Source organism: Labrus mixtus, chromosome 4 (assembly GCF_963584025.1).
Source record: "Labrus mixtus chromosome 4, fLabMix1.1, whole genome shotgun sequence".
NCBI classification, from domain to species: domain Eukaryota; kingdom Metazoa; phylum Chordata; class Actinopteri; order Labriformes; family Labridae; genus Labrus; species Labrus mixtus.
In genome coordinates this window covers 262,406-283,794 of record NC_083615.1, presented here as the reverse complement: position 1 = coordinate 283,794, position 21,389 = coordinate 262,406, and the positions used below count along the sequence as shown (strand labels likewise).

Below are 21,389 nucleotides of genomic sequence, written 5' to 3'. Positions count from 1 at the left end.
TTCTCCCTCCTTCTCCCACCCTCTCCCTCCTTCTTCTCCCTCCACCCTCTCCCTCCTTCTTCTCCCTCTTTCTCCCTCCTTCTTCTCCCTCCTTCTTCTCCCTCCTTCTCCCTCCTTCTCCGTCCTTCTTCTCCCTCCTTCTCCCTCCTTCTTCTCCCTCCACCCTCTCCCTCCTTCTTCTCCCTCTTTCTCCCTCCTTCTTCTCCCTCCTTCTTCTCCCTCCTTCTCCCTCCTTCTCCGTCCTTCTTCTCCCTCCTTCTCCCTCCTTCTTCTCGCTCCTTCTTCTCGCTCCTTCTCCCTTCTTCTCGCTCCTTCTTCTCCCTCCACCTTCTCCTTCCACCCTCTCCCTCCTTCTTCTCCCTCCTTCTTCTCCCTCCACCCTCTCCCTCCACCTTCTCCCTCCACCCTCTCCCTCCTTCTTCTCCCTCCTTCTTCTCCCTCCTTAGTAGTTAACCGTAGTTACCTTAAGGGTAGTGTGACCATACATCCCGATTTGACTGGGACGTCTGGGTTTTGGGGTCAGCCCTATGTTCCCACATTTCTATCCACGAGCCTATCCTCCACGCCTCCAGAGGGCTGGAAAGTGACTCCAGGCATCCCAGGAGCCCAAATTTATGAAAAAGGAAATGTGGGAACATAGGCACACTCCCTGGGTTTTAACCAAACCAAAACAATACTCCAAGCTAACAACGCTAACAATCTGTCTGTATATCAATCAGTGTTGATACTGAGGCTGCTGCTATTTTAGAGAAACATCACTGATGCACCACGAGTCAAAGCTCAACACCGATTAGTCTGTTCATGTGTCAATCCATCTCAGGGGTTGTGGCTGTCGCTTTGCTAGCCTAGCTTTTTCAACAGGACGGTCGCCCACGCAACACAAACGTCGGGTACAGACTGGTAGTTGGGAGTTGTTACAATCTGATTCAGTGAAGCAAACGCCGCTGACAACCAACTTAAAGGAACTGCTCAGGAGGAAACATTTACCGTCCACCTCGTGGGATCTGTGGATCTATGTGTAAGTTTGCAATAAAATGAAAGTTTCCTGTTTTGGAGGTTTGAAAATACCCTACACAAGGGGAGAGTTTCAAATCAGTTGGTTGCAATCTGCAGTCTTACCACTAGGTGGCACTGTATTCACAGAGCTCACTGAAAGAGACACGCATGAAAAACAATGTGTGGTTGATTTTTTTAATTACTGATTCAAACATTCATTTAAAAATGTGCAGTTAGAGACAACAACATGGAAGACTTTGTCCATGTGGCTGTTTATGTCTCCATGGAGACAGGATCCGTCTGATGGTTCTTGTCTGCTACCAGGGGATGGTGCCGCCCTGCCAGTCCAGGAGCCTCCCACAGTCTTTGTTACTGAATGACACCATCACACTGAGCATCCCACGTACACTGTCCTGAGTGGTCAACGGAGCCTGAAAGAGAGGGGGGGGGGGGGCAACAACGTTTAAAAATGCACAGAGGATCCAACGTAAAGGAGAATCACAACTGAGGAGAAGAAATCAGAAACACAAAGAAGATTTAAACACACATCATAAGCAGCTGAAGGTGATGAACCAGTGATCCTAAATCTGTTCTGAAGGAAGGTAGGAGAAGTGCTGACTGAAAACAAACTGCCCAGGACATCATTAGAATCCGTCTGCAGAGCACAGGTGTCAAACCGGAGGCCAAATCAGAGTTTTCTAACCCTAACCTCCTGGAAATGATCCCATATTGTCCGAGTCGTTTTTTTAATGTTTAAATGCAAACTGTCCGCACTTTCCATCCTCCACAACTCATCTTCTGCACTTCTTAAAGCAACAGTCTGTAACTCCTCCTTCAAGCAGTCGTTTTAAAGTCGATCTATTAGAACAATAACAATAACCATAACCATAAAAAAGGGAGGATGGCGTCTCTCTCATGGCGTCCACAGAGCGCCCTGCTCGTCTGTTTTCAGCACTATGTAACTTTGGCAGCGGGTCAAGGTCATCTGGTGAGAATTGCGTACGTCTTTACGGCGCTGGTTCACACAGCAGCCTTCAGCTACAAAACAGACAGTTAGCCCGTCTCTGTACTGTTTGATACGACGACTGAGAAGAAGAGGACGGAGACGGAGGAAGAAAAGAGAGAGAGAGTAAGAAGCCGGACTAGAGGAAATATTGGACAGACTTTTACATGTTGGAGACGCTGAGCTGGTTATTATACTACACTACAGAGAACAAACCATATGACATATTTTTGTAGGCCAACCCTGAAGTAGCATCTCCACAGGGTCTAACCAGAATCCTCCTCTGGGATGTTTTCATTGGATTTTGCATTACAGAAAATAATCTCTGTGTTAAACACACGTTTCTGAAGCGTAGGCGTTTTGTTCAGCAGGATAATCTTCACAGATGAACGCCATTTTTATGATGTTTGAAGCGTTAATGCGGCCGACAGAAGTAAAAAGCTAACGTTATGCTACAAGCTAGCTACACCACGGTGGGATGATTGTGACGTCACTAGCGTTACGCTTCAGACAATCTCCGATAAACTAATCCACGTAGCTTAATAAATAGTTTACTAACATAATATTCACCTGAACCTAAAGATTAAACCTACAGGAGACATCTCCGACTAGTGAGAGAGTTCCCGTCCTCTGTGTCCGGCGTGATGACGTTTAATGTCCCCGACGACCGCTGTAGTCACATTTAGCCGCTTGTTAGCAACCGCCTTTTTAAAGACGTGTAAAAACTTCAAACTTCAGAAGTGGAGGTATTACCTAACGTAGTTTATGTGGTCTAACAAAACACCAACATCTCTTCAGCTTGTACTCATTCCTGTCTCGCTCTATAAGTGTTTTATGACGGTTAGGTCTCAGAGACGTTCAGTGCTTTAAATGTTGGTTTGTTATGCTGACGACCTGCGGAAACAAAAGTCCTACAGAACTTCTCACCTGGTCTCCTCCCATCTCAGTTTGGACCCAGCCCGGATGGACGGCTGTCACCAGGATGTTGTGTGTCCTGAAGTCCTCAGCCTGACATCGAGTCAGCATGTTCAGCGCTGCCTGGTGATGGACACAAGTTCAAAACAAAATCATCATATTTCTTTTCATTTATAGGATTTATCTGGGCTCCATGAACAGATCTCTCATTGGGCCCCTCCCCCTCAGCTTCAGCCAACCCTGAGATATTATTACAACCACATCCCCATTACACTAATGATCTATTAAAATAGTTAATTTAAGGTTCCCTCCAATACTTTTTATACCACACATTTAAAAAGGATATAATCTCTTTTGTCTCAATGATCCACTCTCTCTAAAAGTACCGAGGATGGTTTCTCCGTAAGGCTTTTGATACAGTGAACCACTCTGTCCTTCTATCAAAGTTGTCAAATTTAAAACTCTCTTCTAACTCTTCAATGGTTTCGATCATATCTTCTGGATCATTCCCAGTGTGTGAGGATCAAGGATCACCTTGGGAGTGCCACAGGGGTCAATCTTAGGTCCGTTGCTCTTAGCATTTACAGTAATGACCTCCTTTCTTTGGGATGGTGTAGCAGCCTAGCTTTCAGAAATGCCTCTTTTCAGTTCAGTTTTTGTATTATCATAATGTCAAAAATACCAAAATCCAAAACTCATAATTAATTTTAAGATCTTTTTTTTACTTTGGCTGTCAGGTGATGAAAACATCTGCCGTTTAGAGGAGATTAAAAAGCCCACGCCTCAGTTTTACAGTGTTTTCAATGGTGGCTCTTTTTGCCATTCAGCCCTCCTCACTGGTCATGTGACTGAAAGCTATAAATGGTATTCCTTTCAAACAACTAAACACACACACACACACATACCTGAAGGGAGAACACACCTGTGTGGCCGAGACAACAATGGTTTTACATACTTCACTGTCCTCCACACCCAGACACAGCTCAGGCCTGACCACATTCTCAAACAGTTCAGTATTTGTTTAACTGATGGAGGGATTAATCTTATTATACAAACAGGTGACCCAGTGAGAAGTTCAAATCTTTCCTCTGGAGTTTAATGCTCTGAATACAAATGTTTGCCCTAGAAGAATTGCTTCAGCTGTGAGCTTTGAAACCAGGATTGGCTGCGACGTTCAAGTGCCACGATTCAAGTTTGTTCACTAAAAGTTTGAAAGCAGAAACAGCCTTCAGGGGGACTTAGTCGTGATCGACCAAAACAGAAAGTTTAGTTTGCACAACAAGAGATTTGCAGGTTGACTGCTGCCTCAATCTATTCAACATAGCACAAAAAGCACCAGAGGTGTGAGTGAGTGTGTTTGAAACATCAAAAAGCTCTCTCTCTGGAGGGATCCTTTCTGTCACACACACCTTCTCCAAAACATCTGGAATAATAACTGTAACTTTACCTCAAAGAACATTGGAGATGATTTTGTCTAATCATGTGTTACACAAATACTGAGTCAGATTCTAACAGTTTAAAAACAACTAATTCAAATAAATACACAAACTAACTACCTGACTGAGGCAGAGGTAGAACTCCTGATACTGTGAGCTAAAATGATTGAATCATTAAAGGCAGGGATCTAGATAGGTCTAGATTTTGGTTGAAATTGTCTTTAGGTCCTGACAGAAATTAATAACTCATATTCTCTGAAAAAGGAACAAAGAAAATCCATCATCTGTATCAGTTTGTAAGTCTGTGAAAACTTTGACCAATGTCTGCCACGAGGTACCAATCTGATGAACCAATCAGACGTCTCCCTGTCTCCCTGCTCGCTCTCTACCACTTGCGTGCTCTAGCCCACACTCAAATCTTGTCACCGATGACAGAATTTATTCTGAGTAGTAAAATAGTCACTTTTTATTTTTTACATGCGTTATGATAAAGTTTAGTGTTTACTTAGCGATGAATGAGACGACGTAGTTTCTACACAATGCAAGAGATGAGCTGAGGTCCGCTTCTGGAGGGATGGCGCTCGTGCATGTAAGTGAGGGGGCGTGGCTTTAGCGGGAGCACAAAGGGGAGGGGGTGGGTGCAGACGTAGCACTGAGGGAATGCTATTTTCAAAATCATGCTAGTTTTTGAAAATTACCAACCCTGCCTTTAATGAAATATGTTTTGTTAAGACCGGACATGTGACATCACTCTCCTTCAAGCCACCAGACTCCACTGACCAAAATATTCATTTAACCTCTCAGAACACAGGAAAGCTCATTGACATTTCTATCCAATGACATACAAACATGTGTGAAGGTTAAGGTACCTTGCTGGTCCTGTAAGGGTACATCTGTGCTACAGAGAAACTCTCTGGACATTTCTCTATGGAGGAGATCAATGTGGAGATGTTGATGATGGCTGACCTCCTGCAGGACATTGTATCACCTGAAGAAGAGACAAAAACACTTCCACTGTGAACAATGATAGTTGGATAAAGTAACAGCTGCTTTGGTTGGATTGTTGTACAGTAAAGGTGTTATCCGTATGAACAATAAGAAGAGTTAGCAGGAGAACACAGTGTTAGCACGCGAGAGAAAAAGTAACGCGATCTTTGTAAACATTTTTCATCAACAATTTTGATGAATTTGTTAATTCCGTCCAATCAGTGATGAAACCTGCGTTTGGATTAGCGATACGACAGCATAAAAACCAAAGCAAAACAGGAGAAGCAGTACAGAATGAGAGATATTTACCTTTGTTGTTTTCAGGTGAGTCCCTCTCTGCTGCCCTCTGGAGGAGTGGAAGAAACATCTAAAGATAGAGAACAGATTACTGACTGCTGATAAATCTACAGAGGCCCGAAGAGGACATGGAACTATTATCCATTATCCATCATCCATCCATCAATCTATTCATCCATCCATCAATCTATTCATCCATCCATCCATCAATCCATCCATCCATCCATCCCTCCATCCATCCATCCCTTCATCCATCCATCATCCATCCATCAATGTATTCATCCATCCATCCATCCCTCCATCCATCATCCCTCCATCCATCCATCCATCCATCCATCCATCCATCCATCCATCATCCATCCATCCATCATCCATCCATCAATCCATCATCCATCCATCCCTCCATCCATCCATCCCTCCATCCATCCATCATCCATCCATCAATGTATTCATCCATCCATCCATCCCTCCATCCATCATCCCTCCATCCATCCATCCATCCATCCATCCATCCATCATCCATCCATCCATCCATCATCCATCCATCAATCTATTCATCCATCCATCAATCCCTACATCCATCCATCCATCCATCCAACTATTATCCATCCATCATCCATCCATCAATCTATTCATCCATCCATCAATCTATTCATCCATCATCAATCTATTCATCCATCCATCAATCCCTACATCCAACATCCATCCATCAATGTATTCATCCATCCATCCATCCATCCATCCATCCATCCATTCATCCATCCATCCATCCATCATCCATCCATCCATCATCCATCCATCCATCCATCATCCATCCATCCCTCCAGCCATCAATCCACTTCCTTCCTGTCGGGTCTAATGCTGTCTTTACACTTAACAAAATGTTGTTCTACAGTTGGAGTGCGCTCTGTGATCTGGATCGTTTGGTGTAAGGAGATCATGAAAGTCAGTCCAAGCTGTTTTAAGGACGTCTCGCAGTCATGATAATATCAAACATTTTTCATATTATCGCAGGTCTTTGTGTTGTTCAACCAATAGGAGCGGCATCAGCAGCACCAAACAGGAAGCTGCAAACATGTAAATGTGGCGGGGAGGCGGTTCTCCTGGACTGCTGAAAAGGAGGAGAAACTGGTGGAGTTGTGGAGAGTTTAATGCTCACAAGTTGTTTTAAATTTATTATTTATTTTCTTCTGTCCCGGCCGTGTGGTTTCTGTTTCTGTCGTTGAGCACAGAGTCTCGTAGACCAACCTTGGCCAGCAGAAACGGTCCCACAACGTTGGTTTCATAAACGTCCATCATGTGTTTTTTCTCGGTGGCGGATAACGGCGCCGGTGAAGCTGGTTTGTTGATGGCAGCGTTGTTGATGAGAAGGTTCAAGCCTCCGTCTCCGATGTGCTCGCTCACCGCCTGAACAGCAGCTGAGATACTCTCCTCATCGGATATGTCTGTGAAGAGAACATGTGCACATGCAGAGAGGCACATGATGATATCTGCTCAAAGTGATGCTATCAGCACGCTGAGGGATCAAATGTCAGAGCTGTGTTTGAAGCATGAGAAGAAGAAATGTGTTATCTCCTCTGTCCGTCTGATATGAGTGGTTTTAGTGCATCAAATCTTCTGCAAATTGCAAAACGTTTCCTCGCTCATAAAGACCCACATCAAACCTTTAAAGTCATTTTCAAATGTTGTTGTTCAGGGAATTAAATCAGCACAAACACTTGTTCTGTTGATGATTTAAAGGGAGCATGCACCTGAAGTCCTCCAGGGTCAATAGTTTTGCCTTTAAGGGTCGACATTGTTTTTCATAGATGAAATAAAAAGAGAGATATTGATGATTAAAGAACAGACGAGCATGTTCCTGTCACTCTGCAGACAGTGGAGCAGTAACGTCTTGTTGTTATACGATGTTGTTGTAAATGAAACACTGGAGCACAGATTTAACATCTTCATGTTATAGTAAATAAGACAAAAGGGTACTTTGTTTACTATCTTTTGAGTCAAGAATTATGCTAAATTTCAATGACATGAAAATAAATGAATTGCAGCACTTTTCATGAACGGGATCCTTTTTTGTTTTTTTTACTTTTTTCACTCACAATTTTGATTTGAGTTATTTTACACAACTTACATGCACTTCCTTTGTTTAAATTGTGCACCTTCACTTTTTACAATACATTATCTTTTTCTTCAGTGATGCATGTTAGAAAAAGTTTGTTTAAGTGACGTTTAAAAAGACGGACTGAAGCGTCTGGTGTTGATTTGGATTCAGGGCAGGTGAGGAGACTACATGACACTTGGGCTGTTTTCACACATGCACCATTTGAAATATCACGATGGACAAACTGCATCTGAAATCCTCCAAGTGTCTAAATAACTTTTTATTATCAATAATCCAGATCAGAATCCATCCCAGTTTCTCTCTGTAAGCATGCACTCCAGAGGTATGAAAGTTGTGTTTACCCAGTCGGATTATTGAGATCTTTCCAGGATGCTGAGCCGCCAGTTCTCTCAGAGTCTGCAGGAAACAGAAGAGAGAGAGACACCATGAAAAAGAGAGAAACACCATGAAGAAGAGAGAGACACACCATGAAGAAGAGAGACACCATGAAGAAGAGAGACACACCATGAAAAAGAGAGAGACACCATGAAGAAGAGAGACACACCATGAAAAAGAGAGAGACACCATGAAGAAGAGAGACACACCATGAAAAAGAGAGAGACACCATGAAGAAGAGAGACACACCATGAAAAAGAGAGAGACACACCATGAAGAAGAGAGACACCATGAAGAAGAGAGACACCATGAAGAAGAGAGACACCATGAAGAAGAGAGAGACACACCATGAAAAAGAGAGAGACACCATGAAGAAGAGACACACCATGAAAAAGAGAGAGACACCATGAAGAAGAGAGACACACCATGAAAAAGAGAGACACACCATGAAGAAGAGAGACACCATGAAGAAGAGAGACACACCATGAAGAAGAGAGACACACCATGAAGAAGAGAGACACCATGAAGAAGAGAGACACACCATGAAGAAGAGAGACACCATGAAGAAGAGAGAGACACACCATGAAGAAGAGAGACACACCATGAAGAAGAGAGACACCATGAAGAAGAGAGAGACACCATGAAAAAGAGAGAGACACCATGAAGAAGAGAGACACCATGAAAAAGAGAGAAACACCATGAAGAAGAGAGAGACACACCATGAAGAAGAGAGAGACCATGAAGAAGAGAGACACACCATGAAAAAGAGAGAGACACCATGAAGAAGAGAGACACACCATGAAGAAGAGAGACACACCATGAAGAAGAGAGACACACCATGAAGAAGAGAGACACCATGAAGAAGAGAGAGACACCATGAAGAAGAGAGAGACACCATGAAGAAGAGAGAGACACACCATGGAGAAGAGAGACACACCATGAAGAAGAGAGACACCATGAAGAAGAGAGAGACACCATGAAGAAGAGAGAGACACACCATGAAGAAGAGAGAGACACCATGAAGAAGAGAGACACACCATGGAGAAGAGAGAGACACCATGGAGAAGAGAGAAACACCATGAAGAAGAGAGAGAGACACCATGAAAAAGAGAGACACACCATGAAGAAGAGAGACACCATGAAGAAGAGAGAGACACCATGAAAAAGAGAGAGACACCATGAAGAAGAGAGAGACACACCATGAAGAAGAGAGACACCATGAAGAAGAGAGACACACCATGAAAAAGAGAGAGACACCATGAAGAAGAGAGACACACCATGAAAAAGAGAGAGACACCATGAAGAAGAGAGACACACCATGAAAAAGAGAGAGACACACCATGAAGAAGAGAGACACACCATGAAGAAGAGAGACACCATGAAGAAGAGAGAGACACCATGAAAAAGAGAGAGACACCATGAAGAAGAGAGACACCATGAAGAAGAGAGAAACACCATGAAGAAGAGAGAGACACACCATGAAGAAGAGAGAGACCATGAAGAAGAGAGACACACCATGAAAAAGAGAGAGACACCATGAAGAAGAGAGAGACACACCATGAAGAAGAGAGACACCATGAAGAAGAGAGACACCATGAAGAAGAGAGAGACACCATGAAGAAGAGAGAGACACCATGAAGAAGAGAGAGACACCATGAAGAAGAGAGACACCATGAAGAAGAGAGAGACACCATGAAGAAGAGAGAGACACACCATGAAGAAGAGAGACACCATGAAGAAGAGAGACACACCATGAAGAAGAGAGAGACACCATGAAGAAGAGAGACACCATGAAGAAGAGAGAGACACCATGAAGAAGAGAGACACACCATGGAGAAGAGAGAGACACCATGGAGAAGAGAGAGACACCATGAAAAAGAGAGACACCATGAAGAAGAGAGACACACCATGAAGAAGAGAGAGACCATGAAGAAGAGAGACACACCATGAAGAAGAGAGAGACACCATGAAGAAGAGAGAGACACACCATGAAGAAGAGAGAGACACCATGAAGAAGAGAGAGACACCATGAAGAAGAGAGACACACCATGAAGAAGAGAGACACCATGAAGAAGAGAGACACACCATGAAGAAGAGAGAGACACCATGAAGAAGAGAGAGACACCATGAAGAAGAGAGACACACCATGAAGAAGAGAGACACCATGAAGAAGAGAGACACACCATGAAGAAGAGAGAGACACACCATGAAGAAGAGAGACACCATGAAGAAGAGAGAGACACCATGAAGAAGAGAGAGACACACCATGAAGAAGAGAGACACCATGAAGAAGAGAGAGACCATGAAGAAGAGAGACACCATGAAGAAGAGAGAGACACCATGAAGAAGAGAGACACCATGAAGAAGAGAGACACAGCATGAAGAAGAGAGAGACACACCATGAAGAAGAGAGACACCATGAAGAAGAGAGAGACACCATGAAGAAGAGAGACACACCATGAAGAAGAGAGACACACCATGAAGAAGAGAGAGACACACCATGAAGAAGAGAGACACCATGAAGAAGAGAGAGACACCATGAAGAAGAGAGACACACCATGAAGAAGAGAGAGACACACCATGAAGAAGAGAGACACACCATGAAGAAGAGAGACACACCATGAAGAAGAGAGAGACACACCATGAAGAAGAGAGACACCATGAAGAAGAGAGAGACACCATGAAGAAGAGAGACACACCATGAAGAAGAGAGACACCATGAAGAAGAGAGACACACCATGAAGAAGAGAGAGACACCATGAAGAAGAGAGAGACACCATGAAAAAGAGAGACACACCATGAAGAAGAGAGACACCATGAAGAAGAGAGACACCATGAAGAAGAGAGAGACACCATGAAGAAGAGAGAGACACCATGAAGAAGAGAGAGACACCATGAAGAAGAGAGACACCATGAAGAAGAGAGAGACACCATGAAGAAGAGAGAGACACACCATGAAGAAGAGAGACACCATGAAGAAGAGAGACACACCATGAAGAAGAGAGAGACACCATGAAGAAGAGAGACACCATGAAGAAGAGAGAGACACCATGAAGAAGAGAGACACACCATGGAGAAGAGAGAGACACCATGGAGAAGAGAGAGACACCATGAAAAAGAGAGACACCATGAAGAAGAGAGACACACCATGAAGAAGAGAGAGACCATGAAGAAGAGAGACACACCATGAAGAAGAGAGAGACACCATGAAGAAGAGAGAGACACACCATGAAGAAGAGAGAGACACCATGAAGAAGAGAGAGACACCATGAAGAAGAGAGACACACCATGAAGAAGAGAGACACCATGAAGAAGAGAGACACACCATGAAGAAGAGAGAGACACCATGAAGAAGAGAGAGACACCATGAAGAAGAGAGACACACCATGAAGAAGAGAGACACCATGAAGAAGAGAGACACACCATGAAGAAGAGAGAGACACACCATGAAGAAGAGAGACACCATGAAGAAGAGAGAGACACCATGAAGAAGAGAGAGACACACCATGAAGAAGAGAGACACCATGAAGAAGAGAGAGACCATGAAGAAGAGAGACACCATGAAGAAGAGAGAGACACCATGAAGAAGAGAGACACCATGAAGAAGAGAGACACAGCATGAAGAAGAGAGAGACACCATGAAGAAGAGAGACACCATGAAGAAGAGAGAGACACCATGAAGAAGAGAGACACACCATGAAGAAGAGAGACACACCATGAAGAAGAGAGAGACACACCATGAAGAAGAGAGACACCATGAAGAAGAGAGAGACACCATGAAGAAGAGAGACACACCATGAAGAAGAGAGAGACACACCATGAAGAAGAGAGAGCACCATGAAGAAGAGAGACACACCATGAAGAAGAGAGAGACACACCATGAAGAAGAGAGACACCATGAAGAAGAGAGAGACACCATGAAGAAGAGAGACACACCATGAAGAAGAGAGACACCATGAAGAAGAGAGACACACCATGAAGAAGAGAGAGACACCATGAAGAAGAGAGAGACACCATGAAAAGAGAGACACACCATGAAGAAAAGAGAGAGCACCATGAAGAAGAGAGACACACCATGAAGAAGAGAGAGACACCATGAAGAAGAGAGACACCATGAAGAAGAGAGACACACCATGAAGAAGAGAGAGACCATGAAGAAGAGAGAGACACACCATGAAGAAGAGAGAGACACACCATGAAGAAGAGAGAGACACACCATGAAGAAGAGAGAGACACACCATGAAGAAGAGAGACACCATGAAGAAGAGAGAGACCATGAAGAAGAGAGACACACCATGAAAAAAGAGAGAGACACCATGAAGAAGAGAGAGACACACCATGAAGAAGAGAGACACACCATGAAGAAGAGAGACACCATGAAGAAGAGAGAGACACCATGAAAAGAGAGAGACACCATGAAGAAGAGAGACACCATGAAAAAGAGAGAAACACCATGAAGAAGAGAGACACCATGAAAAAGAGAGAAACACCATGAAGAAAGAGAAGAGACACACCATGAAGAAGAGAGAGACCATGAAGAAGAGAGACACACCATGAAAAGAGAGACACCATGAAGAAGAGAGACACACCATGAAGAAGAGAGACACACCATGAAGAAGAGAGACACACCATGAAGAAGAGAGACACCATGAAGAAGAGAGAGACCATGAAGAAGAGAAGACGAGGACACCCATGAAGAAGAGAGACACACCATGAAGAAGAGAGAGACACACCATGAAGAAGAGAGACACACCATGAAGAAGAGAGACACACCATGAAGAAGAGAGACACACCATGAAGAAGAGAGACACCATGAAGAAGAGAGACACCATGAAGAAGAGAGAGACACCCATGAAGAAGAGAGAGACACCATGAAGAAGAGAGAGACCATGAAGAAGAGAGAGACACCATGAAGAAGAGAGAGACACACCATGAAGAAGAGAGAGACACCATGAAGAAGAGAGACACACCATGAAGAAGAGAGACACCATGAAGAAGAGAGAGACCATGAAGAAGAGAGACACCATGAAGAAGAGAGAGACCATGAAGAAAGAGAGACACCATGAAGAAGAGAGAGACACACCATGAAGAAGAGAGAGACACCATGAAGAAGAGAGACACACCATGGAGAAGAGAGAGACACCATGGAGAAGAGAGAAACACCATGGAGAAGAGAGACACCATGAAAAAGAGAGAGACACCATGAAGAAGAGAGACACCATGAAGAAGAGAGAGACACACCATGAAGAAGAGAGACACCATGAAGAAGAGAGACACACCATGAAGAAGAGAGACACCATGAAGAAGAGAGACACCATGAAAAAGAGAGAGACACCATGAAGAAGAGAGACACACCATGAAAAGAGAGAGACACCATGAAGAAGAGAGACACACCATGAAAAGAGAGAGACACACCATGAAGAAGAGAGACACACCATGAAGAAGAGAGACACCATGAAGAAGAGAGAGACACCATGAAAAAGAGAGAGACACCATGAAGAAGAGAGACACCATGAAGAAGAGAGAAACACCATGAAGAAGAGAGAGACACACCATGAAGAAGAGAGAGACCATGAAGAAGAGAGACACACCATGAAAAAGAGAGAGACACCATGAAGAAGAGAGAGACACCATGAAGAAGAGAGACACCATGAAGAAGAGAGAGACACCATGAAGAAGAGAGAGACACCATGAAGAAGAGAGACACCATGAAGAAGAGAGAGACACCATGAAGAAGAGAGAGACACACCATGAAGAAGAGAGACACCATGAAGAAGAGAGAGACACCATGAAGAAGAGAGAGACACCATGAAGAAGAGAGACACACCATGGAGAAGAGAGAGACACCATGGAGAAGAGAGAGACACCATGAAAAAGAGAGACACCATGAAGAAGAGAGACACACCATGAAGAAGAGACACACCATGAAGAAGAGAGACACACCATGAAGAAGAGAGACACCATGAAGAAGAGAGACACACCATGAAGAAGAGAGAGACACACCATGAAGAAGAGAGACACCATGAAGAAGAGAGAGACACCATGAAGAAGAGAGAGACACACCATGAAGAAGAGAGACACCATGAAGAAGAGAGAGACCATGAAGAAGAGAGACACCATGAAGAAGAGAGAGACACCATGAGAAGAGAGACACCATGAAGAAGAGAGACACATGGACAAAGAGACACAAGGAAGAAGAGAGAGACACACCATGAAGAAGAGAGACACCATGAAGAAGAGAGAGACACCATGAAGAAGAGAGAGACACACCATGAAGAAGAGAGACACCATGAAGAAGAGAGACACACCATGAAGAAGAGAGAGACACCATGAAGAAGAGAGACACCATGAAGAAGAGAGACACACCATGAAGAAGAGAGAGACACCATGAAGAAGAGAGAGACACACCATGAAGAAGAGAGAGACACACCATGAAGAAGAGAGAGACACACCATGAAGAAGAGAGAGACACACCATGAAGAAGAGAGAGACCCATGAAGAAGAGAGACACACCATGAAAAAGAGAGAGACACCATGAAGAAGAGAGACACCATGAAGAAGAGAGACACCATGAAGAAGAGAGACACACCATGGAGAAGAGAGACACACCATGAAGAAGAGAGACACCATGGAGAAGAGAGACACCATGAAGAAGAGAGAGACACCATGAAGAAGAGAGACACACCATGAAGAAGAGAGAGACACCATGAAGAAGAGAGACACCATGAAGAAGAGAGACACACCATGAAGAAGAGAGAGACACACCATGAAGAAGAGAGACACCATGAAGAAGAGAGAGACACCATGAAGAAGAGAGACACCATTAAGAAGAGAGACACCATGAAGAAGAGAGACACACCATGAAGAAGAGAGAGACACCATGAAGAAGAGAGACACCATGAAGAAGAGAGACACCATGAAGAAGAGAGACACCATGAAGAAGAGAGACACCATGAAGAAGAGAGAGACACACCATGAAGAAGAGAGAGACACCATGAAGAAGAGACACACCATGAAGAAGAGAGAGACACACCATGAAGAAGAGAGACACACCATGAAGAAGAGAGACACCATGAAGAAGAGAGACACCATGAAGAAGAGAGACACACCATGAAGAAGAGAGACACCATGAAGAAGAGAGAGACACACCATGAAGAAGAGAGACACACCATGAAGAAGAGAGACACACCATGAAGAAGAGAGAGACACACCATGAAGAAGAGAGACACACCATGAAGAAGAGAGAGACACACCATGAAGAAGAGACACACCATGAAGAAGAGAGAGACACACCATGAAGAAGAGAGACACACCATGAAGAAGAGAGACACCATGAAGAAGAGAGACACCATGAAGAAGAGAGACACACCATGAAGAAGAGAGACACCATGAAGAAGAGAGAGACACACCATGAAGAAGAGAGACACACCATGAAGAAGAGAGACACCATGAAGAAGAGAGAGACACCATGAAAAAGAGAGACACACCATGAAGAAGAGAGACACACCATGAAGAAGAGAGACACACCATGAAGAAGAGAGACACACCATGAAGAAGAGACACACCATGAAGAAGAGAGACACCATGAAGAAGAGAGAGACACCATGAAGAAGAGAGAGACACCATGGAGAAGAGAGACACACCATGAAGAAGAGAGAGACACCATGAAGAAGAGAGAGACACCATGGAGAAGAGAGACACACCATGAAGAAGAGAGACACACCATGAAGAAGAGAGACACCATGAAGAAGAGAGACACACCATGAAGAAGAGAGACACCATGAAGAAGAGAGAGACACACCATGAAGAGAGACACACCATGAAGAAGAGAGACACCATGAAGAAGAGAGACACACCATGAAAAAGAGAGACACCATGAAGAAGAGAGACACACCATGAAGAAGAGAGACACCATGAAGAAGAGAGACACCATGAAGAAGAGAGAGACACACCATGAAGAAGAGAGAGACACACCATGAAGAAGAGAGAGACACCATGAAGAAGAGAGACACCATGAAGAAGAGAGAGACACACCATGAAGAAGAGAGAGACACACCATGAAGAAGAGAGAGACACCATGAAGAAGAGAGACACCATGAAGAAGAGAGAGACACCATGAAGAAGAGAGACACCATGAAGAAGAGAGAGACACCATGAAGAAGAGAGAGACACCATGGAGAAGAGAGACACACCATGAAGAAGAGAGACACACCATGGAGAAGAGAGAGACACCATGGAGAAGAGACACACCATGAAGAAGAGAGACACCATGAAGAAGAGAGACACCATGAAGAAGAGAGACACACCATGAAGAAGAGAGACACCATGAAGAAGAGAGACACCATGAAGAAGAGAGAGACACCATGAAGAAGAGAGACACACCATGAAGAAGAGAGAGACACCATGAAGAAGAGAGAGACACCATGGAGAAGAGAGACACACCATGAAGAAGAGAGACACACCATGGAGAAGAGAGAGACACCATGGAGAAGAGACACACCATGAAGAAGAGAGACACCATGAAGAAGAGAGACACCATGGAGAAGAGAGACACACCATGAAGAAGAGAGACACCATGGAGAAGAGAGACACCATGAAGAAGAGAGAGACACCATGAAGAAGAGAGACACACCATGAAGAAGAGAGAGACCATGAAGAAGAGAGACACCATGAAGAAGAGAGACACACCATGGAGAAGAGAGACACACCATGAAGAAGAGAGACACCATGAAGAAGAGAGACACACCATGAAGAAGAGACACACCATGAAGAAGAGAGAGACACCATGAAGAAGAGAGACACCATGAAGAAGAGACACACCATGAAGAAGAGAGACACACCATGAAGAAGAGAGACACCATGAAGAAGAGAGACACCATGAAGAAGAGAGACACACCATGAAGAAGAGAGACACACCATGAAGAAGAGAGACACCATGAAGAAGAGAGACACACCATGAAGAAGAGACACACCATGGAGAAGAGAGACACCATGAAGAAGAGAGACACCATGAAGAAGAGAGACACACCATGAAGAAGAGAGAGACACCATGAAGAAGAGAGACACCATGAAGAAGAGAGACACCATGAAGAAGAGACACACCATGAAGAAGAGAGACACACCATGAAGAAGAGAGACACCATGGAGAAGAGAGACACACCATGAAGAAGAGAGACACACCATGAAGAAGAGAGACACCATGAAGAAGAGAGACACCATGAAGAAGAGAGACACACCATGAAGAAGAGAGAGACACCATGAAGAAGAGAGACACACCATGAAGAAGAGAGACACACCATGAAGAAGAGAGACACCATGAAGAAGAGAGAGAGACACCATGAAGAGAGAGACCATGAAGAAGAGAGACACCATGAAGAAGAGAGACACCATGAAGAAGAGAGAGACACCATGAAGAAGAGAGAGACCATGAAGAAGAGAGACACACCATGAAGAAGAGAGACACACCATGAAGAAGAGACACACCATGAAGAAGAGAGACACCATGAAGAAGAGAGACACACCATGAAGAAGAGAGAGACACCATGGAGAAGAGAGACACACCATGAAGAAGAGACACACCATGAAGAAGAGACACACCATGAAGAAGAGAGAGACACCATGAAGAAGAGAGACACACCATGAAGAAGAGAGAGACACCATGGAGAAGAGAGACACACCATGAAGAAGAGACACACCATGAAGAAGAGAGACACCATGGAGAAGAGAGACACCATGAAGAAGAGAGACACACCATGAAGAAGAGAGACACACCATGAAGAAGAGAGACACCATGAAGAAGAGAGAGACACCATGAAGAAGAGAGACACACCATGAAGAAGAGAGACACCATGAAGAAGAGAGACACACCATGAAGAAGAGAGAGACACCATGAAGAAGAGAGACACCATGAAGAAGAGAGACACACCATGAAGAAGAGAGAGACACCATGAAGAAGAGAGACACACCATGAAGAAGAGAGACACCATGAAGAAGAGAGAGAGACACCATGAAGAGAGAGACCATGAAGAAGAGAGACACCATGAAGAAGAGAGACACCATGAAGAAGAGAGAGACACCATGAAGAAGAGAGAGACACCATGAAGAAGAGAGACACACCATGAAGAAGAGAGACACACCATGAAGAAGAGAGACACCATGAAGAAGAGAGAGAGACACCATGAAGAAGAGAGACACCATGAAGAAGAGAGAGACACCATGAAGAAGAGAGACACCATGAAGAAGAGAGACACCATGAAGAAGAGAGAGACACCATGAAGAAGAGAGACACACCATGAAGAAGAGAGACACACCATGAAGAAGAGAGACACACCATGAAGAAGAGAGACACACCATGAAGAAGAGAGACACCATGGAGAAGAGAGAGACACCATGAAGAAGAGAGAGAGAGACCATGAAGAAGAGAGACACCATGAAGAAGAGAGACACACCATGAAGAAGAGAGAGACACCATGAAGAAGAGAGACACACCATGAAGAAGAGAGACACACCATGAAGAAGAGAGACACCATGAAGAGAGAGAGACACCATGAAGAGAGAGACACACCATGAAGAAGAGAGACACCATGAAGAAGAGAGAGACACCATGAAGAAGAGAGACACACCATGAAGAAGAGAGACACCATGAAGAAGAGAGACACCATGAAGAAGAGAGAGACACCATGAAGAAGAGAGACACCATGAAGAAGAGAGAGAGACACCATGAAGAAGAGAGACACCATGAAGAAGAGAGAGACACCATGAAGAAGACGGAGACATGGAGAGACACAATGAAGAAGAGAGACACCATGAAGAAGAGAGACACCATGAAGAAGAGAGAGACACCATGAAGAAGAGAGACACCATGAAGAAGAGAGAGACACCATGAAGAAGAGAGAGACCATGAAGAAGACGGAGACATGGAGAGACACAATGAAGAAGAGAGACACCATGAAGAAGACGGAGACATGGAGAGACACCATGAAGAAGAGAGAGACCATGAAGAAGACGGAGACATGGAGAGACACAATGAAGAAGAGAGACACCATGAAGAAGACGGAGACATGGAGAGACACCATGAAGAAGAGAGAGACCATGAAGAAGACGGAGACATGGAGAGACACCATGAAGAAGACGGAGACATGGAGAGACACCATGAAGAAGACGGAGACATGGAGAGACACCATGAAGAAGAGAGAGACCATGAAGAAGACGGAGACATGGAGAGACACCATGAAGAAGACGGAGACATGGAGAGACACCATGAAGAAGAGAGAGACCATGAAGAAGACGGAGACATGGAGAGACACCATGAAGAAGACGGAGACATGGAGAGACACCATGAAGACAGTAGCCCCTCCCCCAGGTGGGTAACACTCCCACAGCTAGGTGTTTGTTCTGCCCTCTGAGTCTGCCTTCTCACCGTAAACAATAGGACATGGAGCGAGAAAGAACGAGTACACCCAAGCCCTTCCAGAGAGGGGGCGTGGTCAGACACAGCTCATTTACATATTTAAAGGTACAGACACAGAAACAGTCTGTTCTGAGCAGGACTGAAATAGAGGGGTTTATAGACATGATGAAATACAGGATCAGAGTGGATTTAGAACAAGAAACTTCACACACATGTTGAAGAGGAGCTCTGAGACTTATTTAACCTGAAGAAGAAGAGGAGGATATGTGACCTTTAACCCTTATGACACATCAGTAACCCGACAGGACGACCGATCGAGCTCTTCAGAGATCCATCACAGTTCTTAGACATTAAACTTATTTTAAAAAGAATCCATGATGAACAGAAACACCGCTCTCAGTCTCTCTCTCTCTCTTATCTCGTCCCTGCTCGTACCTTTTCTTTATCTTTGTGTTGTTTTGTAATCTGTTTGTGAAAAAGTCTACTCGTTGAGTTCTCTGTGTTCGGCAGTGTTTTCGCTCTAACCTTTCCTCCTCCTCTGTTCTCTATGCATCCTTAAATCCTCTACTTCTTCCACATGATAATATTAACTCTTTAATGCATTTTTAATTTGAAGAGGAGGAAACAGTCTTAAGCTGTGACGAGACAAATAGTCAAATCTCTAATCAAAGCAGACCTCAGGCTGAGATTATTATTCTGAATGGTTGTCATGTGTTGACTTTGTGTCTCACCTGAGCCCGGCTGCCCTCCGGCTCCCTGCAGCAGGCGTACAGGTGAGTCTCCTCCTCCTTCACCTGCTGAGCCAGCTGTCGGACCAGCTCCAGTCCGATCCCTCGGTTGGAGCCCGTCACCACGATGTTCCCCTGCAGCTTCCCCGACATGTTCACACCTGACCCTGTGTGTGTGTGTGTGTGTGTGTGTCTGCTCCCTCTCTGTTGTGACACAGACTGGCCGTGTGTGTGTGTTGCTCAGCCGTGTGTGCGTCACACTGTGGTTAAAGGTGTGTTCTGTGCAGGAAAGAAGGAGGGAGCCTCTTTGTGAAATCGTTCTTTGATGTCATCTGTGTGACCTGCCTCAGCTCTGATCGTCCCTAAAAGAGCTGATGGTTAACCACAGCTGCAGGAACATGAAGAAACTAAAGACTTCTGCTTCCTCCTGTCAGGGCACACACACACACACACTCACACACGCACACACACACACACACACGCACACACACACACACACACACGCACACACACACACACACACACTCAAACCACAGACATGCAGAAGAAGAACAACATGGAGGCTGAAGTCCTCCAAGCGGCCCGGGTTAAAGTCCGACCTGTGGCTCCCTTACCGCATGTCATTCTCTCTCTCTCTCTCTCTCTCTCTCATCCTCTCTCTCTCTCTCTCTCTCTGTCTCTCTCTCTCTCTCACCCTCTCTCTCTCTCTCATCCTCTCTCTCTCTCTCTCTCTCTGTCTCTCTCTCTCTCTCACCCTCTCTCTCTCTCTCTCTGTCTCTCTCTCTCTCTCTCTTGCTCTGTCTCTCTCTCTCACCCTCTCTCTCCCTCTCTCACCCTCTCTCTCGCTCTCTCTCTCTCTCTCTCTCGCTCTCTCTCCCTCTGTCTCTCTCTCTGTCTCTCCCTCTCTCTCTGTCTCTCTCGCTCTGTCTCTCTCTCTCTCTGTCTCTCTCTCTGTCTCTGTCTCTCTCTCTGTCTCTCTCTCTCTCTCTCTCGCTCTGTCTCTCTCTCTCTATCTTTCTCTCTCTCTCTGTCTCTCTCTCTCTCTCTCTTGCTCTGTCTCTCTCTCTCACCCTCTCTCTCATCCTCTCTCTCTCTCTCTCTGTCTCTCTCTCTCTCTCACCCT

The 21,389-nt window shown here is 44.7% G+C and overlaps 1 protein-coding gene across 1 annotated transcript; it reads right to left on the bottom strand.

Moving 5' to 3' along the window:
• Positions 1–1,177: 1,177 nt before the first annotated feature.
• zgc:158868 (uncharacterized protein LOC791147 homolog) lies at positions 1,178–20,867 on the bottom strand. The gene is made up of 7 exons (XM_061035030.1): positions 20,270–20,867; positions 8,095–8,149; positions 6,883–7,079; positions 5,647–5,704; positions 5,220–5,338; positions 2,927–3,037; positions 1,178–1,427 (listed from the first exon to the last, which is right to left on the bottom strand). The coding sequence occupies exons 1-7, from the start codon at positions 20,417–20,419 to the stop codon at positions 1,314–1,316; spliced, it is 804 nt and encodes a 267-aa protein (XP_060891013.1). The 5' UTR covers positions 20,420–20,867; the 3' UTR covers positions 1,178–1,313.
• Between the last annotated feature and the right edge of the window lie 522 nt (positions 20,868–21,389).